The sequence below is a fragment of the Podarcis bocagei genome (genome assembly GCF_964188305.1).
Source record: "Podarcis bocagei genome assembly, chromosome: 6".
In the NCBI taxonomy this organism is placed as follows: domain Eukaryota; kingdom Metazoa; phylum Chordata; class Lepidosauria; order Squamata; family Lacertidae; genus Podarcis; species Podarcis bocagei.
In genome coordinates, this window is record NC_138130.1 from 95415293 (window position 1) to 95441532 (window position 26240).

Genomic DNA, 26240 nt, shown 5'->3' on the forward strand with positions numbered 1-26240 from the left:
ATGATATAAATCTCCATCCTTCTCTTTACATTTCCAACATCCTATACATTTTAGCCAACTTTACCGGTGTTAAGTACCACCTGTACATCATTTTCATTACATTTTCCTTTAAGGTAACACATGCTGCAAACTTTAAACTTCAATTCCATAGTCTTAACCATACATCATATTCAATATTATGTCTGGCTCCAACTTTTGACCCATCTTTGGCAGTGCCCACTGACCAAACTGTTTTATTTTTTTTTGAAGCATAAGTTTTCAACCATATGCACAGGGGCAGCAGAGGGATCTCAGCAAAAGGTTGCATTCTGGCAACCCTGTGAAAATCCTTATGATGGATTGCGAAGAAGGCAATTATTTTAAGGGCTATTACAGTTCTGCAGCTGGTCCCGTGGAGCTCAACGTCTTGATGCAGTGTGTTGGAAACCAGCCCTTGCGCTGACTGCCAGCGGAAGCAGAGGTTTACTAGCGACTATAATGAATCCGCTGCTTAATTGATAAGCCTTTATTGGTGCTTTTACCTGGCTTAATTGAGACGATTACTCCTTCTGCTTCCTCTCCTAACCCCTCCCTTCCTAAAAGGCTCCCACTGGGACGGTGCAGTTAATAAGGAGAGAAGAAACAGATTGGGGATGCGATTTTGGCTTCTTAGGACAAAGGAGTCAGTTCCCCTCCCTGCCATGTGCTGCCAATGTACCAGTGGCGTTTCAACCACGGTGGGCGATAACTAACACATGCTCATTAAATTGACATTTAACCTGCTGCCCCCAATGGGCGAAGTTCACATTAGCCATCATTTAAATAAATAGAACCGCAAGTTTCGGGCCCAGCTAATGATGGATTAATTAGCAGCTGTTGGAATGGAATGAGCCATCTTAGCTCAGCAGAGGGATCTCAGCAAAAGGCTCCTACCTTATAATGAGCTTAATTTAAAATGCTGCCGTTGAGCAAGTGATTAGCAAAATCAAACCAGAACTTGAAGGGAAGAACTATCATTCTTCCGGTAATTGCAAAAAACAAAAAACAAAAAAGGAATTCCGGCTGGGCTTTTTCCGCACACACTTAACCCTGTAATTGTGTGGGACCAGCCTCGGTAGTGTTAAAGCAAATAAATAAGTAAAAATGTAATGATGTAATGATCTGTGCCAGCCACACAGTTTTCTGGATCTTAAACACTTAAACAAAAAAAGAGGAAAGCCAATACCAAAGACTTATGGTGTGCAAATGAGACAAAAACCCAGCAACACACCAAAACAAACAGAGTCCTAGATTATGAAAAATGTTTGTTGTTCTTGTTTAGTTGTTCAGTCGTGTCCGACTCTTCGTGACCCCATGGACCAAAGCACACCAGGCACTCCTGTCTTCCACTGCCTCCCGCAGTTTGGTCAGACTCATGTTTGTGGCTTTGAGAACACTGACCAACCATCTCGTCCTCTGTCGTCCCCTTCTCCTTGTGCCCTCCATCTTTCCCAACATCAGGGTCTTTTCCAGGGAGTCTTCTCTTCTCATGAGGAGGCCAAAGTATTGGAGCCTCAGCTTCAGGATCTGTCCTTCCAGTGAGCACTCAGGGCTGATTTCCTTCAGAATGGATAGGTTTGATCTTCTTGCAGTCCATGGGACGATAAGAGTCTCCTCCAGCACCATAATTCAAAAGCATCAATTCTTCGGCAATCAGCCTTCTTTATGGTCCAGCTCTCACTTCCATACATCATTACTGGGAAAACAATAGCTTTAACTATACAGACTTTGTCGGCAAGGTGATGTCTCTGCTTTTTAAGATGCTGTCTAGGTTTGCTGTCTAGGTTGGATAGTGTTCTCGAAACTACCAGCATGAGTTTGACCAAGCTGTGGGAGGCAGTGGAAGACAGGAGTGCCTGGCGTACTCTGGTCCATGGGGTCATGAAAAGTCAGACATGACTAAATGTCTAAACAACAACAAAGCAGAACAAAGGAAAAGGAGTCTTCTTACTAGTTAGAAACTTTTAATGGCCCCAGCGAGAGAACAAAGAATCCATTCCTCAGCATGAAGGTGCTCCCAATTAAGGGTTCCACCCACTTCCTTCCTAGTCACCAAGTCACTACTGCATCTTGCAACCTGAGCTTGTGACCACTGTGCTTTCTATGCTGCCACCTTATCTGCTCTTCTTGACCTTGGGCTGAGCAGATGAATGCTTTCCAGAGACAGTGAATCTGTTAACTCTCTCTCCCCCAGTGCTTCTTCTCCACCCAGTATTTCCCAGCTTCTGCCTTCTGAACTATGTCCCTCTATCCGTTCTGGAGGTCCGTTCGGAGGTCGAAACGGGTTGCTGGGAGAGGCACCGTTGTGTGCAGGCTCATGCGCAAACGGCAATCAGCGCTCCTGCTCATGTGCGAACGCTGGCAAACCTGCCGGTTACTTCTGGGTTTGCCACGGACTTTGGGCAAAATGGATGCAAGCGGAGGCGGATGTAAGAAGAGGTTTGACTGTGCTGTCCCCCTGCTCCTGGGAAGATTCAGGATCCTGATCAGGAGTAGGGGGAGTCTCCCACCATTCCTCTTCAGTGCAGCCCTCCTCAGCACAGTCCCTGACAGTGCCAAAGTTTCTTCTTAAGTTCTTATATTGGTATATTCCTAAGTTTTGAACATTTATTTCACAGAGCAGTTCAGATGAGTAAGGTTTATTTATTAGCTGATTAATGGGAGTGGTGGAATAAATCAGGTGCAGGTCCTTTTTTTTAAATAAATTGATTGTGTCTTAATGCAATGGATGGGCCAACCTGAACTTATGATGGATCAGTGTTGCTCTTTGCCGATGAAGGATGGTGAGAGCATCTGCTGTAGTGCTCCTCTCGCCCACGAGTGATCTGTTTCCCCCCTCCTCTCCCGGAGTGCAACCTTCCCTGATGAATGTACCGCATAGCAGAAGGATCACGGGCTCTAAGTAATATATTGTAGACAAAACATTGATATTGTTCAACTGGGCAGAACTGAAACGCTGTCAGAATATATTTAATGGAGAGTTTTGATAGCTTGTAGCTCGTGTGGCATTTATTATGTGGCGGGCTTGTGGGGGGGGGAGACGCATGATTTATAAGCAATCTTGTGCTGAAGTTTGAAAAGCTTATTTGAGCGACAAGAGCTGACAAAATTATAAAGTATCTGCTGCTGCCATGTTTCAGAATAACGAGCGAATTTGGAACTTTCGCCTTAGCAGCATGTTCTCTTGTTTCTGCCACCTAACGTTCCACCCCCGAAGCAGCATCATTGAGCAAGATGGAATCCTTTGCTTACTAGCCGGCAAGTGCAGGAATTGATCCCGTCAGAGGCAGTAACCCTGTGAACACCAGCTGCTTGGAATCAAATGGGGAGAATGCCATGAGGAGACCCCCTGTTCCCTTCTCAGAGCTACAGGCCTCAGAGTGGTTTGGCAATCAATGACTCAGGACCGCCCTACCTCAAGGACTGCCTCTCTCCATATAAACCAACCCAGACCCTGCCATCTTCATGTGCCTCCTCCATGAGAGGTCTGGAGGGTGGCAACACGAGAACTGGGCCTTTTCTGTGGTGGCTCCCCATCTGTGGAATGCTCTCCCCAGGGAGTTTTGCCTGGCACCTTCATTATATATCTTTAGGCACCAGGTGAAAACATTCCTCCTCAACCAGGTCTTTGGCTGATTAATTGTTCTAGCTATTTATTTGTGCTTTTACCTTGCATTTTTATCTTGTGAACTGCCCTGAAATCTTTTGCTGAAGGTGTATATAAATATGATGAATAATAATAATAATGATGAAGAAGAAGAAGAAGAAGAAGAAGAAGAAGAAGAAGAAGAAGAGACCCCTCTTCCCAGAGAACTCTTGGAATTGTAGCTCTGTGAGGGGAATAGAAGCCTCTTAACAGCTCTCAGCAGCCTTAACAAACTACAGCTCCCAGAATCCTTTTGGGGGAAGCCATGACTATTTAAAGTTGTATCATAGTGTTTTAAATGTATAGTGTGACTGTGGCCTAGATGGTCCATTGACCCAGCAGACCCTCCTTATGTTCTTATTTACACATATCTAGAATGACCTGTATGGGAATAGAATTGTACCTGCTCTCCTTTCATAACCTCATGTTGCACATACTTAATTCTTTTTCTATGTGATCTCTGCTCATATGGAGAACTATACAGAGTTGTGTGTGCATACAGTCTTGCTGATAGGAGTCACACATTCAGGCTGTAGCTCACTAGAAGGTACCCCTGGACAGTTAAGTCCAGTCAAAGGCGACTATGGGGTTGCGGCGCTCATCTTGCTTTCAGGCTGAGGGAGCTGGCGTTTGTCCACAGACAGCTTTCCGGGTCATGTGGCCAGCAGGAATAAACCACTTCTGGTGCAATGGGACACCGTGACAGAAACCAGAGTGCATGGAAACGCCGTTTACCTTCCCGCCGCAGTGGTACCTATTTATCTACTTGCGCTGGTGTGCTTTTGAACTGCTAGGTTGGCAGGAGCTGGGACAGAGCAATGGGAGCCTACCCCATAGCGTGGATTCGAACCACCGACCTTCAGATCAGCAAGCCCAAGAGGCTCAGTATTTAGCCCACAGCACCACCCACGTCCCACTAGAATCAAGGGTTAACAAGTCATCCAATCTGATTGTCTGTCCCAAGGGAAGAGTCTTCACATATTCACTCACACCTTATATATTTCTAGGCCAGCAAACACCCTGAGCCTTATTAACAATTCCACAACTTCATTACATGTAAGTGGAAAGCTCTGTTCTATCAATTTTTAATACGTTTCCTATCAATTTCTCTGGATTCCTCACCCCTGGTTCTAACTTGGCAAGACTGGCAGAAAACCGCCAGTCACTCAGAATCTTAAATTGACAGCTGGAGTCTTGCTGAGGGGAAAAAACACACAACAACCTTCTATCTGCTATCTGCCTTGCGGACGTTGTGCTAAAAATACATTGTTCACGGGTAAGGTGTGTGAAAGTCTCGGGGGCTTTTCTTCAGGGCATCAAGACTGTATTTCTCTCTCTCTCCCTACAACCACTAGACTGACAAGGCAAGATGTCTATAGAGGAGGATTTCTCACTTGTCATTTAGTGTAAAGTTGTGTTCTGCCCATAAAGCTCTTACATTTAGGGAAGGTAGTTGAAAAGAATGGGCTTCTCAATTTTAAAAAACCTAAAACAAACCTCCCTCCCAAAAATGTTGCAAAGTGTCCACTCGGATGATAGACACCCCATTAATGGACATATCTTTGCCCTGTCAGTCAAGTTCATGTGTGAACCAATTAAAACATCCTCAGGGGTTCAGAAAAGGAGAACTGGCTTTATTAAAAAATTAACTGTTGGCAAAACATTGGCAAGCTGCCTGGCATGCTGACGGGTCATCAGCTCTGGATATAGGGTGACCGGTACCTCATGGAAGCAGAGTGTTTGGTACCCTCCCATTAGTCCAGTTTTTCAATACCATATTTTTGCACTCTAACAGTGTTGTGTTCGTAGTTCATTTCATGAATTGGATGCATGATTTGCACACATGATTTGTCCCTGTCTTACAAGAGGATTTGTGCAATTTGTGCACTGTGGGCCGTAAGTCGCACTGTGATCCATAAACAGTTGGACATTTTGAGAAAGCAGCTGTGGGGAGCGTGGCATGAAATACCACTACCATAATCACCACCATTTAATTTGTATGCAGCCTTTCCATAGGTAAAACTCAGTTCCGGCACCTCTCAGGTGGGCGCCGTTGCCATTATAAGAGAACAAGGGAAGCGTTCATGGTGAGCTCCGGCACCTCTTTTCCCTAGAAAAATAGACTGGTTAAAACTTACAACCTGAATAGATCACCATATTACAAACAGAGCAAAAGTAGCAGTCAGATGCTGATGTGGTTGCTCAAGAGCAAACAGGCGAGACTCCGACCTGTCTTTTCCAGGCTTTATTCTTAGTGCAAACTATTTACAGTGAAGAGCGTCGTAAGTTCATGTCTGGCTCAATCGCTAGCAGAATCTGGGAGTGAACCATTTCATGGCTGAACCATTTCCACGTAAATCATTATAAGATCTAAAGATAGACACAAAAAATTAATATTGCTAACAGCAACAAACAACCTTAAACAACACCCCAGCCCAAGAGTCTGTTCAGTAGCCTCAGCTTTTTGTAGCTGGAGTCAGTCTGGGCCCTGCCTTCCCAGGCCAGGTGGGAAAAGGTCTGCAAGATGGCAGGATTCTCTCCCAGACCTACCCAGAGATGCTGAACCCAGGACCCTCTGCCTGCAAATGAAATGCTCCAGCACTGAGCATTGGTCCTTCACCAGGCATTAATTTCAGACCCTCCAGGGCTGGATCTAGACACATCAAAGAAGCGTTTCAGTTAATTGCATTGTAAATTTAACCAGGGAAAACAGGCAGAGATAAACGGGGCTCCACAGCGCCATCTGGCGGCACAGTGTTATACCGCATATACAACACAGGTAAATCACTTTTTCTTTACCATTCTAGCTGAGTCCCAAGTGTCCCTATTTTCCAGGGACAGTCCTGGATTTACAGAAGCTGACCTGCTTTGATCCCCGGAGTGTCCTGCTTTTCCCTATGTAAAGGTAAAGGGACCCCTGACCATTAGGTCCAGTCGTGACCCACTCTGGGGTTGCGGCACTCATCTTGCTTTATTGGCCAAGGGAGCCAGCGTACAGCTTCCGGGTCATGTGGCCAGCATGACTAAGCCGCTTCTGGCGAACCAGAGCAGCGCACAGAAACGCTGTTTACCTTCCCGCCGGAGTGGTACCTATTTATCTACTTGTACTTTTGACGTGCTTTCGAACTGCTAGGTTGGCAGGAGCTGGGACCGAGCAACGGGAGCTCACCCTGTCGCAGGGATTCAAACTGCCGACCTTCTGATCAGCAAGTCCTAGGCTCTGTGGTTTAACCCACAGCATCGGAGAAATGTTGGAGGGTATGCAATTTATGGCATATCCTGCCAATAGCCTCATGCGCACAACAGCTGCCGCATACGAAAGAAGAGAAAACCAGCCGGGCCCAGAAAATGGCACAGGCACGTTCCCCCATCAGCTGCCCCCGAAATGGGAAAAGGCACCTGCACCAAACACAAATACAGTTGCTCCCTGTATTGTTAGGAAAATGTTGGAATGAAGTTATATGGCTTTAGTAGAAATGTTATAAGGAACTAAGTATAAATAGACTAATAGAGTATTAAAGGAAAAAATAAGGTTAGAATGTGTCAAGATAATTATAGGATAGAAAACAGAGGAAGATGGAAAGGAATTGCTGAAACAATTAACAGAAGTGGAATACAAAAAGGGAGGTGTGAGGAGGTCGTTGAAATAAGTGAATGAAAGATAAGATATTGAAATTGTTTGATGTGTATTAAACGGTTTTTGCTTTGTTAGTTTAATGTGTTAGTGTTATGTAGTGTCTTTGTATTGTCTTTTTTTGTGTGTGTTTAAATTGTTGGAAAAGTAATAAATATTTTTTTTTAAAAAAATACAGTTGCTCCCAGAGTTGCTCTTTGCACCTCTCCTATGTTCAGAATGGTTGGGAGGGAGAGCGTCCAGCCCTGATATCCAGTGATATGTGGGCATGTTTAAAGGAGTGTGTTCAGTGTAGGAGGGGCTGAGCCAGTGCAAACAGGAACCGAGCAGGAAGCACACTTTCATGTGCCTGTAGATTTCTGATATTTCATAGAATCATAGAATCATAGAATCATAGAGTTGGAAGAGACCACAAGGGCCATCGAGTCCAACCCCCTGCCAAGCAGGAAAAACCATCAGAGCACTCCTGACATATGGTTGTCAAGCCTCTGCTTAAAGACCTCCAAAGTAGGAGACTCCACCACACTCCTTGGCAGCAAATTCCACTGTCAAACAGCTCTTACTGTCAGGAAGTTCTTCCTCATGTTTAGGTGGAATCTTCTTTCTTGTAGTTTGGATTCATTGCTCCGTGTCCGCTTCTCTGGAGCAGCAGAAAACAACCTTTCTCCCTCCTCTATATGACATCCTTTAATATATTTGAACATGGCTATCATATCACCCCTTAACCTCCTCTTCTCCAGGCTAAACATGCCCAGCTCCCTTAGCCGTTCCTCATAAGGCATCGTTTCCAGGCCTTTGACCATTTTGGTTGCCCTCCTCTGGACACGTTCCAGTTTGTCAGTGTCCTTCTTGAACTGTGGTGCCCAGAACTGGACACAGTACTCCAGGTGAGGTCTGACCAGAGCAGAATACAGTGGCACTATTACTTCCCTTGATCTAGATGCTATACTCCTATTGATGCAGCCCAGAATTGCATTGGCTTTTTTAGCTGCCACGTCACACTGTTGGCTCATGTCAAGTTTGTGGTCAACCAAGACTCCTAGATCATTTTCACATGTACTGCTCTCAAGCCAGGTGTCCCCCATCTTGTATTTGTGCCTCTCATTTTTTTTGCCCAAGTGCAATACTTTACATTTCTCCCTGTTAAAGTTCATCTTGTTTGTTTTGACCCAGTTCTCTAATCTGTCAAGGTCGTTTTGAAGTGTGATCCTGTCCTCTGGGGTGTTAGCCACCCCTCCCAGTTTGGTGTCATCTGCAAATTTGATCAGGATGCCCTTGAGTCCATCATCCAAGTCGTTGATAAAGATGTTGAATAAGACCGGGCCCAAGACAGAACCCTGTGGCACCCCACTAGTCACTCTTCTCCAGGATGAAGAGGAACCATTGATGAGCACCCTTTGGGTTCGGTCAGTCAGCCAGTTACAAATCCATTGAGTGGTAGCATAGTCAAGACCGCATTTTACCAGCTTCTTTACAAGAATATCATGGGGCACCTTGTCGAATGCCTTGCTGAAATCAAGGTAGGCTACATCCACTGCGTTCCCTTCATCTACCAGGCTTGTAATTCTGTCAAAAAAACAAGATCAGGTTAGTGTGACATGACTTATTTTTCAGAAATCCATGCTGACTATTGGTGATCACAGCATTCCTTTCTAGGTGCTCACAGACTGTTTGCTTAATGATCTGCTCCAGAATCTTCCCTGGTAAAGGAAGATTTACTGAGACCTTTTGTGCCAGTGCCCCCCTGCCTTAAACCAACGATTGCTATCTTTACAGAGCTGGCGATTTTGCACTTCTGACCATACTGACTGCAACCCCTGCAGTTGTGTTTTGCGACTGATTGTTTCCCATTAATCAGAGGAGTATTTTGATAGCTGTTGTTAGGCAGAGCAAACAGACCCTTTAGGAGGTGTCAGAGATGCAGGTACGTTAGCACGTCTTCATTATGAAAGCATTTAATTAGTAGGAAATTGAGTTTTCAGAATGCTGTTCCTCATCCCTATTCCGGTGACTGCCAGCCATCAAACAGCATCTCAATAATTTATTAGGGATGATGAATGCACAGTAATTTTCCTTGTGCATCCAAGGTTGCATTTCAAATCTTTCCTTTTAATTTTAAGTAATGAAATGGTTTTAAATTTCTTGACGTGATTTATCTTCATCTCTGGCTGCTGACAGGCTGGCAAACTCATATTAATCTTAGGGCTGTCTTTTTAACCAGGGAAAGGGCAGATTTTATTATTCAAAACAATATTAAACCTATATTTCTGTCAGAATGTGGATCTGTGACAGGGATCCAATTGGGGTCTCTGTGTGTCCCATGACAGTGAAATTTCTGGGTTTAATTTTTTTTTTAACGAGTTGGCTAACATTTTTGGTCAGCTTCTATTACCACTAACACTTGTTGACGTTCTATTTCTGGAAGCAGCCTTGTGTGTATGTTGTTGTTGTTAGCAAAAATATTTCTTATTTGAAATTTAGTGCTTATCAGCCAGAAATTCAACAGATTCAGCTCCCCCTTTATTGTCCATATTGGGAAAGCCTTCACCTGTGAAATTTCTGCCTGCTTGTTATTATTTCACCTAGTTTTAGCTATAAGAACTGCATGGAGGAAACCCAGTTCCCTTCTTTACATCCATTGAGTTGGGAGTGTGGTGACTGTAGAGCAGTCGTACCTTGGATCCTGAACGCTTTGCGAGTCGAACGTTTTGGCTCCCAAACACCGCAAACCTGGAAGTGTTCCAGTCTGTGAACGTTCTTTGGAACCCGAACGTCTGTTTTGACTTCCACGGTGTCAGGAGTGCTTTGCAGGACTTCGCAGGAACAGGGCCTTCCTAGGTTTGTTCTGGAGAGGCAGGCGCGACCACACAGGTGAGGCCTCTTGCTAACTCACTGCACTTGGTGGCAAGAGCTGGGAAGTGATATAAGGTCAGCATTTCCCTTTGGCTCTTTGCCACAGCAACACGTTTCCTGCCTTGCTGTGCGTGGCTTCCTGATCCTCGGACCTCAGCTTCCTGACTCCCTGCTTCTTGACCCTCGGACCCTTGACTTTGTGACTCCTTGCTTCTTGACCCTCGGACCCTTGACTTTGTGACTCCTTGCTTCTTGACCCTCGGACCCCTGACTTCTGGACTCTTGTTCCTGCTCCCACCTCGCCATCTTACCCCCAGTCCCAACGTCCTCAGCTGGGATTTCGATCGCCTGTAGACTGGACCATGACATAAGACTTCCAATTGGCTGCAAGCGCGCCTTGGTTTCCAAACATTTTGGTCCGAGGTACCACTGTAATTTGGAGACATTTCTTCGCAAGAGACATTGGGGTGAGAGTTTGAAGATGAAACCTTAGAGAAAGGCATGAGGGTGTGGAGCCTGGCTGGCTGAGAAGGCAGGCAGCATAAAACCAGAGTTTGCTGTAAGGTAAAGGTAAAGGACCCCTGACAGTTAAGTCCAGTCGTGAACGACTCTGGGGTTGTGGAGCTCATCTCGCTTTACTGGCTGAGGGAGCCGATGTTTGTCCACAGACAGTTTTTCTAGGTCATGTGGCCAGCATGACTAAGCCACTTCTGGTGATCCAGAGCAGCACATGGAAACACCGTTTACCTTCCCGCACGGAAACGTTGTTTACCTTCCCGCCAGAGCAGTACCTATTTATCTACTTGCACTTTGATGTGCTTTCGAACTGCTAGGTGGGCAGGAGCAGGGACCGAGCAACGGGAGCTCACCGCGTCGCGGGAATTCGAACCACCAACCTTCTGATCAGCAAGCCCTAGGCTCAGTGGATTAGACCACAGGACCACCCTGAGTTTGTTGTAACTGCTGCTTAATCAAACCTCCATGATAACTATTGTCTTTGTATATTGAACCCATTGCACCTATTACAGGGTGTCAGAAGTGGAGGCTACAAAGCTTCCAAATATGTTTAGCTTTCCCCTCTGTCTATTATGGGGACTACAGTGGGGGGACTTGGTTTCAAATCTCCGCTCATCCTCAAAACTGATTGGGTAACTTTTGGCCAATCACTGTCCTTCAGCCTAAACTACATCACAGGGAAGTTGCGTACTGCCGTGAGTTCTTTGGAGAAAGAACGCAAGGACAGTCTGCTGGATCAGGCCAGTCGCCCCCTCTTGTCCAGCATCCTGTTCTCACAGTGGCCAACCAGATGCGTATGGGAAGCTCTTTAGGTTTGTGATAGAATTTCTGTGGTGTAGGTGTGATGTATCTGAGGGGTGGTCTTAGGTTACACCCCTTCTGTGATGTATGCATAATGTTTCTGGGGGTGGTCTTGATCTAGAGGATGGGAATTTCAAAAGTCTTTATAAGCCCTTGCACAGCAATTTTGGGGGGTCCTCTTCCTCTCCTGCGTGTGAGGGGAGCACCCTGTTGCAACAGATCAATAAAGATCAAGCTTACTAGCTGCTTTGCTTCTCAATATTCTCTGGTTGGCCTCTGTTATTTTCTCCTACCAATAGGGAACCTATGTAAGGACTCTATATGGGCTCTTGGATACCCCATAAGGGAAAAGGGCATATTTTTATTTACAACAGGTTGAAATTAGACACATTTTTTTCTGTGAAGAAAGGATAAGAAAGTATATGTATGTGTGCTATAGACACACACATTATGCACCGTTCTGTGTGCAGCGCAAGTAACAGTGGCTGGAGCTTTGCAGCTGTTTACACATGATTTAGGGGTGATGCAACTTCCATTTCATGCTCTATTGCTTCTATTCTTCGATGTGTTATGGAAAATTGAGTTTATGGTTGATTAAGCTTCTGGAATAATAGCAATAAAAACGGTAAATACAATGATCAGATTTTGTTCTGAATAAACTCCCCACCCCCCATCACTTTGAGTGCAGCCTGGGATTTTGTTACCAGCGTTGATATCACTTTTTAGCCACATGGTTATTAACATGTTGAAGGAGAGTCCACAACCTCTTGTGGGAGACTGTTCCACTGTCAAGCAGCTTTTACTGTCAGAAAGTTCTTCCTGATGTTTAGTTGGAATCTCCTTTCTTGTAACTTGAATCCATCGGTTTGGGTCCTACCCTCCAGAGCAGGAGAAAACGAGCTTGCTATATCTTCCATGTGACATCCCTTCAAATATTTGAAGATGGCTATCATCATCCCTCTTCTCAGTCTCCTCTTTGTCAGGCTAAACATACCCAGTTCTTTCAACTGTTCCCCGTAAGGCTTGTTTTCCAGACCCTTGATCATATTGGTCGCCCTTCTCTGCACATCTTGTCAATATCCTTCTTAAATTGTGGTGCCCAGAACTGGACCTTTAAGTTTATAGGCAAGACTAACTTAGGTTCATAAATTTCAGTGGATCAATGCTGAGGATAACTTAGCTGGATACAGCCCATGGTTTCGATTAGTCCTTGCTCCTTTTATTTAATTTGCACCCAAAAAAATCTTTCTGATCCTCTGTTCAAAGAGACAACAGTCTGATGAAACAGCAAAACACCTGACCTATAAGTTATGGCCTGTAAGCGGGGGGAGTATAGAATGGAATTTCTCCAAGCATGGTCCTCAGAAAAGATCAGTCTTCAACTTTTGTCATGCGGGGAAAATTTCTTCTGCTGCATCCAGGGATGCTGTGAGCATTCTTTAATCTATTAGCATTCTCAGTGGTGCACACAAGTCCTAGCGTCAGAGGCCCAGGCATCTGCAATAGAGGCCCTTCACAGTGTCAGGAATGTCATCACCACTCAGATCTAATCTGAAAATGCAGACCCTGCATTTTCCTTTTGGCTGTTTCAAGTTGAAAACCTGTTGCTTTCAGGCTCCCACTCCTGTAAGCAAGAGATCGAGAACCTGGTTGGGTGCACGCCGTACACTAAACACACATTTAAAGCATGTGACTTCCCCAAAATAATCTAGGAACTGTAGTTTGTTTTGGGTGCTGGGAGTTGTAGTTCTGTGAGGGGCAAACTACAATTCTTAGGATTCTTTGCGGGGAAGCCATATGCTTTAAATGTGATCTATCTATCTGGGGTGTACTTAAGCCCTGGTAGCCCATGCTAGATTCCATCAACCTCATTTAGCACGTCCAGTGGTCATGGATGATGGGAGTTGTAGTCCAATAGTACAAAATAGTATCTGGCTCACATAGCAAACTTATCCCAAAGGCATTCCACCCATAGTCCCAGAGAATGTGTAAGCCCAGCCCTTTCTCCACACTCTAAAAGTTTGTTCTTTAAAAACCAGACAACTGCATCCTGAGACTAGCTGAAACTTATGAACACTGTTGTGTGCCCAGTGTAGAAGATAAAAAGCATGGCCTTTGCTATTGTTATTGAACCTGGTTTGATCGCCTGGTGGTCCTTGCTTGTAAAGCTGATAATAATGGGACAGGATCCGACTTTCCCCTTAATATTGTGTGCACTGAGATTGTGGAATGAGAGGCAGTGCGGAAGGGCAAAGCTTTATTATTCTGTGCTTTTCATCTTTCCTCCAAAGTTGGTTTGCCCATCCCTTTAATCATCAGTGCTCTCCTCGTCTGACTACCTCCCATTTATCTCTTCTTTGCTGCTACAAAGGTATTAACAATCTCTTTATCTTCCCCGTCTCTCATTAGAATGTTTGTGCAATCTCGCGTGGACTGTAGGAAATTGTTTGGCGGCGGTTTTTTTTATTTTATTTTTCAAGATAAAAATAATAATCAGCTACACATTCTGCTTCGGTGCCGAAATTGTTTTCCTAGTTTGTAGAATCTAATACTTTTGTTTCTGCAGGCTGTTGCGATTCCATTCACTAACTAAAATGATGAGATTTCTACAGAGCTCTAAATAAATAAGGCAATCCTACAGACAAAGGGAGATGGGAACATTGTTGCTGTTTTTTAAAAAACCCCTCAATGGATTATCCATTTTCTTTAGGTGCCTTTGATTCACACAATGTGGTTTTTTTATGTGCACCCCAATCTCTTTGCAATGAGAGACTCCAGGGGCACCAGCACATAATTTGGGTTTGGAAAGGAGGTCACTGGAGATTGTGGTGTCTTTGTGATTTATGGTTATATATACCCAGGATGAACGTAAGATGGAAGGGCTCACAGCATGAACACTGCAACAGATCTTGCTTCCCTATTAGGTTTCTAAGGGGGCAATCCTATGACGAGATTCGCTGGGATGAGCAGCTTAAGATGCACTGGATCTTTGGCTCAGCCAAGCTCAGCTGATGTTGACTCCCAAGCCCTACCGGTGTAACTTCCTCAACCCATCTCATCTGTGGCTCCATCAGATGAGCCGCAGCTGGCTGAGTTGAGGTCAGGTGTTAAGTCACCCTGCAGAGGAATTCCTGGGCTAGTCTAGGCAAAAGAACCTGGCAATACAAGAGAACTGCCCTCTCCCCTTGCCCCTGAAGTGTGAACAGAGTGTGGGGGGTTTGGAAGTTTGCCAGGGGAACTGGGTGTGAGGTGACAAGAAGAGAGAGTGTTGAGCCAAGGTTTTGCTGGGAAGGAGGAGGAAGAGGAAAGACTTGGGCCAGCTGGCTGGGAGAAATTCCCTGGACTCCAGGGCTGTACTGCTGTGGGGTCTAAGCCCCTCTTGAAATGTCCATGCTGTATGATCTGGGCTCCCTCCATGCAGACTTGAAGGTGTAAATAGGGGAATGGACCATGTTTCTTAAAGCCACGGAAGCCTCTGCCGTGTCTCGATTCTCCAAAGGACCACAGACCCTGGGTGAGTGCCTGGAACCCCTTGGAATCTTGCTGCAGCTCGGCAGAGGGTGGGGGGTGGTGGCACCCAACTTTTGTAACACGTTCTAACTCCATTTTGGGGAGGCAGTAAAGCTCTGAATAAAGGGACGCGGGTGGCGCTGTGGTTTAAACGCTGTGGGTTAAACCACAGAGCCTAGGACTTGCCGATCAGAAGGTCGGCGGTTTGAATCCCTGCGATGGGGTGAGCTCCCGTTGCTCGGTCCCTGCTCCTGCCAACCTAGCAGTTCGAAAGCACGTCAAAGTGCAAGTAGATAAATAGGTACCGCTCTGGCGGGAAGGTAAATGGCGTTGCGTGGCAATTCTCCCCCCCCCCATTGTGAAATGAAGACACTGGACACAATATTTTAGGTTAATGGGCATAAAAAGGCCACAACTTTATTGATTACAGAATTGAAAGGTATTGGCTTTAGGCATTGGCTCCTATCGACTACCCGGCATGGTGACCGGGAGGGTTGTCCACAAACCGTGGGGGGTCCTGTTGAAGTACGCCAACTAGGATCCCACGGGTGTTGTGACGTTTGCTACGAGGTAGGCGAAAAAACCAAAAGGCACAAAGTGCGCCAACTTGGAAAAATTCCTACCAGGCCCCTTGCGGCGACCAACCGAAGTCCATAGCAAGGTCAGGACTAGCTAAAACCTAAGGGTGGGTGGGATGGGAAAACCTCTCTGCTGCCCAGGTGGAAAGAGGGCGGTCCCCGGGCGTGCCTGGCCTTAAATAGGCCAGGCCCCACCTCCCCGGCCAGCTGATTGGCTGGCCGGCTCAGTGACACGCCTGGGGATTCCCTGCTCTCGCGCGGGGGTGGAGTTGGCCCGCAACCCCATCTCCTCCGAGGCGGAAATGGCTTTTCCGTTCGCTGCTCTGGTTCACCAGAAGCAGCTTAGTCATGCTGGCCACATGACCCGGAAGCTGTAGGCTGGCTCCCTCGGCCAATAAAGCGAGATGAGTGCTGCAACCCCAGAGTTGACCACGACTAGACCTAATAGTCAGGGATTCCTTTACCTTTACCTTAGACCTCTGAATACCATTGCAAGAGAGAAGAGTGCTGCTGGGCTGAGGTTCTGCTTGTGGGCTTCTGAAATATACTCGGAGTCAAGAGTGGATTTCATGCTCTTTATTCAGCTCATAGTGGTGAGGAGGAATGGAAGTTCCCCCAGAATGTCTGCTTTATATTCATTATTTTCACAATGGGCCCCACGTGATCGGCTAATTCCAGGATTCTCCTGTAGGCCAATCAGGTTGTGGATTCACTTCCACCTGGAGCTGGATTAGGTGGCTCCTGCGGACCAATCATACTGGTGCATTGTTCTAGGACCAATCAGACTGCCGCATTCTGAATCCTATTGTTCTAGGACTAATCAGACTGCTGCATTTTGGATCCTATTCAACTCAGTACATAACACCTTCCTATGGTCATTTGGTGGACCACTGTTAAAACAGATCTGGGCTAGATGGACCTTTGGTCTGATCCAAGAGGTCTCTTGCGTTCATGAGGGCTATGTATGACAAACTCCATATGCTGTATGCATCTGAATACCACGTGCTAGAGAGCAGAAGTGGAAACAGTGTTATTGCGCTCAGGTCAGGCATATGGCTGGCCACTGGGTCAGATCCTGGATGTTCTTATGTCCCTGGCAAATAGGGACAGTTGCCGTGTATGGTGCATGTTTCATTTCATTTCATTTCGCTTTTAATTTGCGTACCGCCTTTCTCTATTACTATACACAAGACAGTTAACAAGCTGAAGAAACAACAAAATAGGCAGCAAAGATCAAAGAACAATCTGACAAAGTCATAATATAAACATGACATTAAAACAAGTTATATCAAATAAAGCAATATTCAATAATCCATTAGAATATAATAGTAAATAGTAAAATTAAATATCAGCAAATAATAAACAGTTTACACTTTACAATTCCAATAAAGAATAACTAAACTATAATCAATAAAAATAACGGCAAGTCACAATGCATAAAATACCACAAAACATACAAAACCATGTAAAAGGATCAAATGGAGAAACAAGGACACACAAATTATAATATTTAAAAATAAAAATAAAAATCCCTGAATTCTTTTCTCTCTTCCCAGCTGGTTTTGCTATTCTCAAAGGCATGGTCTGGGAAAGGTTCCTACTACATATGGAGGGCGTGTCAAGACAGGTGGAAAAAGCCATTGCCTGATGGCCAGCACAAAGTCTCTATCTCCTCACCATGTCCTATATGATTGCAGAAAATGCAATGAAAAATGGAGCTCAGTTTATTTTAGGAGGACAAGGATGGGGAAGTGCTGGGGAGAGAGTAGCCTATATATAATGAAAACTATGCTTGAGAACACCTGCTGTTTGTAGCCTAGATGAGGCCGTTGCTAGTGGCCCCAGCCTGGGATCCTTCAGCAAGAAATCACGCCAAAGAAAACCTCCTTTCTTTGACAAGCTTTCGTGGATCGGGGAGGGGAAGCGATTGACACGATGCATCTCAGCTTCAGCAATGTTCTTGACAGCTCCAGATGATCTTCTAACTAAGCCAGAGCAATGTGGGCTGGAAGGGACAATGGTAAGATACGTCTGTGCTTGGAAGTCTTCACGTGTGGAGCAATTACTGATGGCTTGCTGTCAAATGGAGGCCCGTTTTTTCTTGGTGGAAGGTTTGCAGCTGTGATTTTCAGCACAGCCATATTTCAGCAGGAACTCACTGGCAGCAGCATTGCGTGAACAAACAGCATCCGGGGGGGTGCACGCACACCAGGGAGCTGGCTGTGGCACCCCAGCCCTCGCCGCCAACCTCGCTGGAGCAACCTCATGTCGGATCCAAGAAGGGGCATTCTGGTGCTCCTCGTGGTGAGCGTTGGTGCCTCAGATACCAGGAAAGGAGTGTGGGGCTTTGCCGGGGTGGGGGTGCCTGCGTAGGGGTGCCTGCTTCACACCCCCTCAAAAAACTGTCCCCGGGGCCACGGCCCCCCTGGCACTAGAACTCAGTTCTGGTACCTTTCAGGTGGGTGCCACTGCCATTACAGTGGTACCTCGGGTTACATACGCTTCAGGTTACATACGCTTCAGGTTACAAACTCCGCTAACCTAGAAATAGTACCTCGGGTTAAGAACTTTGCTTCAGGATGAGAACAGAAATCAGGCTCCGGCGGCACGGCGGCAGTGGGAGGCCCCATTAGCTAAAGTGGTGCTTCAGGTTAAGAACAGTTTCAGGTTAAGAACGGACCTCCGGAACGAATTAAGTACTTAACCCGAGATACCACTGTATAAGAGAACGAGGGAGGCATTCATAGAGAGTTCAGGCACCTCTTTTTCTAGAAAAACAGCACTGGCTATATAAATTGAAAACAAACTCCTATCGCAGTTTACAAGGTTGTTGTGGTGAACTTTGTATGCTGAGTTTTTTTGGAGAAAAAGCAGGCTATAGATGTAAAAAAAGTTCAGGCACAGGGCTGGATATATCAAGCTTCCTCCTAAAATGGTGTAATCAAGCCAGTAAAAAGCAATATAATAGTAATAGTAATAGTAATAGTAGTAATAATAATAATAATAATAATAATAATAATAATAATAATAATAATAATAGTAGTAGTAATTTATTTATTTATACCCCGCCCATCTGGCCGGGTTTCCCCAGCCACTCTGGGCGGCTTCCAACAAATATTAAAAGTACATTAAAATATCAGTCTTTAAAAACTTCCCTAAACAGGGAAGCTATAGAGTTCAATCCCTTTCCCCACTTTACATGTTGACCAGATATTTCAGACTACATCGCCAATCAGCACCAGCCAGCGCTTGCTTGCCTTATCCAATATTTCACAACCAAATTCTTGATAAGACTCAGCACGCCAGACCAGGTTTTGTCACAGCAGGCAGAAGTCGGTTGACTGATTAATTCTCCAATTCAAAGCAAATTAATTACCTAAGCACATTAATCAGTGCTGCAGCTCTAACACTAGTGAAGCTTAACCTTCTACAAAAGTAGAAGAACTGCAGAATAGAGAGGGTGTTTTGGTGGTGGGGATGGGGAAGGATAGCTTTGAATGCTCCTCTGCCTTTGGAGTACCAAGGTTTGTTTTCTTAAGATGCTCTAATTAAGTCTATTTTGGATACTATCCTGAAGACAAAGCTAATATGCAAAGCTAATTAACCTTGGCTGCCATCCAGGATTATTAATAATCCACTTGTATGTAGGGTCCTGAGCCTGTTCGACACAGCAGATAATTTCTTGATGCCCATCTGGCCAGAGAGCTGGGTTTTGTTTTGTTTTTTATCCTGGCACAAATTCCTATCCCAGGCTGTTCCAAATGCCTGGGCAGGTGAAGGTATAAGTGTTGATCTTGCATCTGAGAGAAATAAAATGGATCCTAGTTGTACACTGTGCCATTGGTCCACCTGCTACTTCATTTGTTACCTCTGTTTGCTTGAGAGCATTCAGATATGTAGGAAATCTAGGCATCATTTAAAGGCCACATTTGCACCATACACTGAAAACACTATGATACCAAATTAAACAGTCATGGCTTCCCCCTCAAATATTCTGGGAGTTGTAGTTACTAAGAGACCAGGGATTGAACACAGAAACTTCTGTATGCCAAGCAGATGCTCTACCTCTGAGCTACAGTCTTTCCCATAATTCAGAGGTTTTCAACCCTTTTGAGTCCACGGCTCCCTTGACCTACTACATTCTTTCTTTGGCACCCCTGTGGGGCTCAGGAACCCAGTTATGTCACCCCTTGCCTGCCGAGCTGGTAGCCTCTCACCCTTTTTCGAACACCGTCCCTTGTGGAGAAGAAGAGGAGGAGTTTGGATTTGATATCCCGCTTTATCACTACCCGAAGAAGTCTCAAAGCGGCTAACATTCTCCTTCCCCTTCCTCCTGCACAACAAACACTCTGTGAGGTGAGTGGGGCTGAGAGACTTCAAGGAACTGTAACTAGCCCAAGGTCACCCAGCAGCTGCATGTGGAAGAGCAGGGAATTGAGCCTGGTTCACCAGATTACGAGTCCACTGCTCTTAATCACTACGATGTTAGTTTCTGTTCCTAGCACTGTGCAGCTGCTTGAAGTCACAGGACTCTGTTTACATTCCAGAGACCTTCCAGTCTCACGGGAAAGGAAACAGGATGTGACGTCAGTGGTTTCCTGTTTCCTTTGTTCCTTTGGTTCGGTGGCTCTCTGCTTTCATAGAGAGAGGATGTGTTTTTTGTCTGCGTAGTTAGGATAATAAAACTCTTTGCAATGTAGCCCAAACCTCTTGTCTCTTTCCTGTGCTGGAAACTCTGCTGAATGGAACGTGCCTTGGAGCCTTATCAAAGGCTCAGGTCGTTAAACATGTCGGGAGGTGATTCCGAAGGACACTGGGGAAGAAAATGAGCTTTATCAGCTTGGCCGAGTGGAAATCCTGACATACACCACACTGGCTCTCTCCCAGCGTCCTCTCTTCTCCCCTCTCCTTGGGAGTCCTCTGGGCAGCCGCAGCCGCTGCCCCTTGTCTCTGAGCCACATACCTCCTGCCCCAAAGAGAGGTGCCTCTTCAAACTGCCCCATAGGGGCCTGGGAAGAGGATGCCCCCAGCCTTAGCAGCCTGATGGAAACTGGCCAAAGCTGAACGTGAGGCCAGCATCTTACCTTGGGAGGCAGCAGGGGGCAGCAGCGGGTACTGCCAGGCCTGCATGGTGGAAAGGCTCCCCTTCAGCACCGGGCATGCAACTCCCAGGCCGGCCTTGCACACATCAAGCACAAGAAGGGCCAGTGCAGAACCTGCCTGCCTGGCCTCCCACTATCCATTCCCAACAGAAAGGGCTGGCGGATTTGCTGGCTGGGATCCTTCACTCACTTGCTTGCTTACTCCAAGGCTATCTCAGCTCGGGGTAACCAGCACCCTCTGGTCAGCCCCAGAGGCATCATTCAAGGGGCTTGAAGCCAGGGCTGCTGCAACAAACAGCTGCACAAGCCTTTGGGAGGTAGAGACACAAGAGGGCATCAGAGGAGGGAGGGAAGGAAAGAGGGACAGAGGCCAGTGTTTAACCACTGCCATAAACGAAAGTATAGGAGCTTTGGAAGCTGCCTTACACTGAATCAGACCATTGGTCCATCTAGCTCCATATTGTCTACACTGGCTGGCAGTGGCTTTCCCTGTTTGGAGGCAGTAGTATCTCCCAGCCCTACCTGGAGATGCTGGGGACTGAACCTGAGACCTTCTTCATGCAAAGCAAGTGCTCTTCCACTAAGCTATGGCCTTTTTGGCTGTGACCAGGTAAGCACTTTGCTCAGGGAGCCCTCAAATCCGCAGCTATCTCCTTGGATGCTAACCTTATTTCCCCAGGCCACTGCTTAACAGTCACAACCAAATCTTACTCTCCACTCCATCGCCTGCAGTGCCATCAACCAATTTCAGGGCGAAATGGTTCCTTGGGATGCTCCTCCGAAAAGTCCCGAATGTCGATGCGTCTGACTTGGTACATTTCACCTTGCTATTCCTTTTTTGATGGACATTAACATGCAGCAGCTGCAGCACCTGTAGTCAATAGTCACAGGGGCCAGTTCTTTCCTTTCCTCGCTTCTGCAGGGCATCCTTACCTTGACCTCACTACATCCCAGTTCAGTTTGTGTTTTACTTAACCGGCTCCAAAATTAACAAGCCTCCTGCAAAACTGTACATCCTGTGCTGTGCAAAGCAGAAGTAGGAACAGTGACAAAGTCCTTTGGAATCTTTGTTTTGCAATTATGTTTTCAACATTTTTTTATCAAATACAATCAAAACAAAATTTTGTCTTTTCTATTATGTTTGCCAATTTCCCACCCCTTTACCCACGGAGTTGTTTCTCCCCTTCTGCTGCACCCTACCTTCTATCTATCAAATCATAACCACAATACTATAACCCATGGGTAGGCAAACTAAGGCCAGGGGGCTGGATCTGGCCCAGTCACTGAGAGCCAGTGTGGTGTAGTGCTTAAGAGCGATAGACTCGTAATCTGGTGAACCAGGTTCGCTTCCCCACTCCTCCACATGCAGCTGCTGGGTGACCTTGGGCTAGTCACACTTCTCTGAAGTCTCTCAGCCCCACTCACCTCACAGAGTGTTTGTTGTGGGGGAGGAAGGGAAAGGAGATTGTTAGCTGCTTTGAGACTCCTTACGGTAGTGATAAAGTGGGATATCAAATCTGAACTCCTCCTCCTCCTCCTCTTCTTCTTCTTCTTCTAAATCTGGCCCGTGGACGGTCCAGGAACCAGCGTGTTTTTACATGGGTAGAATGTGTCCTTTTATTTAAAATGCATCTCTGGGTTATTTGTCGGGAATAGGAATTCATTCATTCCCCCCCCCCAATATAGTCCGGCCCCCCACAAGGTCTGAGGGACAGTGGACCGGCCCCCTGCTGGAAAAGTTTGCTGACCCCTGCTATAATCCAATTACTTCTGTTGCTCAAATCCTGCTCGCGAGTTCATGCATTTCTTTAAATATTCCCCCCCAAAGGCATCCATTCTTTCTTAAAACACGCATCATTAGATTCTCTTAATTTTGCCCATTCTGCACGGTCCATTTCTTACTGATCCATTCTTCTTTTGTTGGAAAAATGTCCTCTGGAATCTATTGTGATGTAGTAGTTAAGCAATGAGTGGGGCACCTCCATTCTCTCTGCATTTGTCCTCCTGGAATGAGGTTCCTCAGTGATGCCCCTCCAGATGATACTGGATTCCCAAATCCTATCAGTCCCAGCCAGCATGGCTATTGGACAAGGATGGTGGGACTTGTACTGCAATACAGGTCGCGACAAGAAACACCTGAAATGGTCTGATTTAACCTACCACTGCTTGGTGATAAAATTTCACGAAATAATTTATTACCCTCTGGGGTCACCTCCCCCAATATCTATATACATATTACAGTCAGACAATAAAGAGGTACTGCATGTGTCACGTTTAAAGAAAGACATCTTACAAATCAGTTCAAATGAGTTGGACTGATGTTTGCCCATCGCCTGTGCAAATATTTGATACCCTTAATATTTGAAGTCATTCCTTTTTTTTTTTTTAATACAAAGGATCTAATGAAAGGTTTATTAGATTAGAAAAGTGTAAGCTCTGTGATTCACTCTTTTTTCCTACCTTAATTGTGGTTTTAGATTTTTTGCTATTCTACCATCTGATAGGGAATGGTTATTAATGGATAAACTAACCGAACTCACATGCAAAGGAGAGAAGGTAGATTGCTTTGTTGAGAGATTGACTTGTTTTGTTGATTACTGGAATGAACGATATGGAAATGCAAGGCTTGATTGGCAGGGTAGAAGGCAGGGAAGCCATCAGTAGGTGGACGAAAGGCCGCTAACTCTAGTTTTGACTTGATCCTTCTACAAGGGCAACACTGAGACTAAGGAGGGGGCTGAGGGCTAAGAGCTGGACTGGTTGTGGGTAAGAAGGCAGACTGAGGTCAGTAGGGTGGTGCCTCGTTTGCCCTAGCCGAGCAACCACCTGGGCTGATTATGTAAAAAATACAACTTCTAATTCCCTTAGGACTGCATGCATCCAAAATTGGCAGTGGTTAGGAAAATGGGGGGGTGGGGGAGGCAGAAGGAAATATTGTCTTGTTTTGTAATATACTTGCAAGGAGTCTCTTCCAGCGAAAATGTTTACTCTCAGTATCATTCAGTAGTGATTAGCTTTGCATTATTCATATATTCATGTAATATTCATGATTAATACAATATTTTAAAAGGGAAATGGTTCTTTAAAAAGTCTCAGCATCCTAGAACAGTAAATTATGTGTCAGCACCTCTCTGCTGAAAAGGAGCCAGAAATGAATTCCCAAATACAACAGGTGCAGATTTGTTTGTCGGTTTTCGGTAAACAACCCGTAACCTCTCTATCTGGCATATCAAATGCCGCCAGGTATTTTAATAAAAAGATTATATTATTTCTTGTTCACCAACAGACATTCAGGAGTTTTATGAAGTGACGCTGCTAAACTCCCAGAAAAGTTGCCAGGAGAAAATAGAAGAGGCAAACCAAGTTGCTGAGAAATGGGAGAAGAAGACACAATCTCTGGCAACAGACGACGAAAGCCAGCCCCAAACCCGAGAGGTAAGGTAAAGGTAAAGGGTAAAGGGACCCCTGACCATTATGTCCAGTCGTGGCCGATTCTGGGGTTGCGGTGCTCATCTCACTTTATTGGCTGAGGGAGCCGGCGTGCAGCTTCCGGGTCATGTGGCCAGCATGACTAAGCCGCTTCTGGTGAACCAGAGCAGTGCACGGAAACACCGTTTATCTTCCCGCCAGAGTGGTACCTATTTATCTACTCGCACTTTGAAGTGCTTTTGAACTGCTAGGTTGGCAGGAGCAGGGACTGAGCAAAGGGAGCTCACCCCGTCATGGGGATGCGAACCGCCCACCTTCTGATCGGCAAGTCCTAGGCTCTGTGGTTTAACCCACAGCGCCACCTGCGTCCCACACTGCGTACAGAGCTTTAATTAATGGCTCGATCACACAGTGCATCAATAAACAGAACTGGTCCAGGACTTGGAAACACGTGTCACACTGAGCAGTGATACAGTTGTGGACAGCAGCAAGGTTTGGACCTGTATGGGTGCACTAGCAGAGCATCCTGCTGCAGGGAGTGTACAGCCCCAACCTCATGTCATGGCTGGACACAGAGGAATGGTGGGAGGCACCAGGTGGGGAACCCCCAAGGGAAGAAGGCTCAGAGCCTGGGGAGTTGTGGTGGGACAGTGATGAGTGGTCACAGGAAGAAGACTGGGAGGAAGCGATGTCTGAAGCTGAAGGGGTAACAGGTCTTAGTGAGCAGGGAGAGTCTGTGGCAGAAAGAAGTTTGGAATCAGAAGTGGAAGCAGGCCAAGAGGCAGAGAAGAGTAATGGGTGTCTCCCGCTCTTGCTGCGACAAGCTCTGCTCCTTCCTGGTCTCCCAGGATCAGAAGAGGTATGAAGAGGGAGGAGCACAGACAGGCGCGTTGGCTAGTCTCAGATTGCTTGGGAGGGACACAGGGAGGAAGAGATTCAGGCAGCTATGGGAAGACCTTCAGCCTCTACAGCTGTTTCATAGGGGCAAGACCTTCCAAGAGGAGTTGCTGTGCCCATTATGCCTGAAACTCTTCAGCTAACCTGGTTCCTTCTCAGAAAGAGTTCACTAACTCCAAGTGATTTATTACTGACACCTGCTCCTCCTCCTCTGTTGATTGTCTTCCATAAACATGGTTTTAACAATGAGTCCGTAAGTGATTGTGGAGGCCAATTCTGGATCCACACGTCCTTCCACAGTGGGGACATTGGTTTCCGGGCGGGAGTTGATCATGGTGAGGATTTGCCAAGCGGGCCTTCCTCTTAGCACATTTCTCGCTTGCGTCCTGAGTTTGAGTGTCTTCAAAGCCCATAACACCTTTGGTAAAGGCTGTTCTCCAATTGGAGCGCACGCAGGCAAGTGTTTCCCAATTGTTGATGTTTATACTACATTTTTAAAGATTCGCCTTGAGAGAGTCTTTAAACCTCTTTTGTTGATCACCAGCATTACACTTTCCATTTTTAAGTTTGGAATAGAGTAGTTGCTTTGGAAGATGATCATCAGGCTTCCGCACAACATGACCAGTTCAACGAAGTTGATGTTGAAGAATCATTGCTCCTTACACCTTACCACCTTCCTGCCCAACTCCAGCCCCGCACTAGTAAGCTGCGGTGATGCTGGTGCCCTGAGGGTGGCTTTGCCCTGCACTAGTAAGCTGCTATTGCCAGGGAGAAGAGTGCTGCACACCCAAAGCAGCTCACTGCCTGGGTGGGGCAGAGCTGCTTTCTTAGCATCCCAGCAGGCAGGTTGCTGTTGCTTACTGGGAGAGAGGCGGGGAGGGTTGGGTTGGCAGGGACGTAGATATGCTGACAGGAGTGCTGCTGAGGAGGCTTAGCTGGCCAGATAGTTAAGGCCAGTAAGTCCAGTTAAATATTCAGCATTTGTATGGGCTTCTCCGGTGTCCTCAAAGAACTTCACATGAGCCATTGTAATAATCCTTACAACGAACGCCTAGGAAGCCACTGCAGATCTGCAGCTAGGCCGGCAGCGGTTCTCAACCTGTGGGTCCCCAGATGTTGTTGGACTACAACTCCCATCATCCATGACCACTGATCATTCTGGCTAGGAATGATGGGAGTTGTAGTCCAACAACATCTGGGGACCCACAGGTTGAGAAACACTGAGCTAGGATGTCATGTATTCCTGGCAGCCTCCT

The 26240-nt window shown here is 46.1% G+C and overlaps 1 protein-coding gene across 1 annotated transcript in view; it reads left to right on the top strand.

Moving 5' to 3' along the window:
• Nucleotides 1-26240, top strand: part of DLG2 (discs large MAGUK scaffold protein 2) — a 907935-nt gene that overhangs the window by 87391 nt on the left and 794304 nt on the right. Inside the window, exon 4 of the mRNA XM_081196960.1 lies at nucleotides 23945-24093. Coding sequence (XP_081053086.1) covers nucleotides 23945-24093 — 149 coding nt within the window. The remainder of the gene's footprint in view (nucleotides 1-23944; nucleotides 24094-26240) is intronic.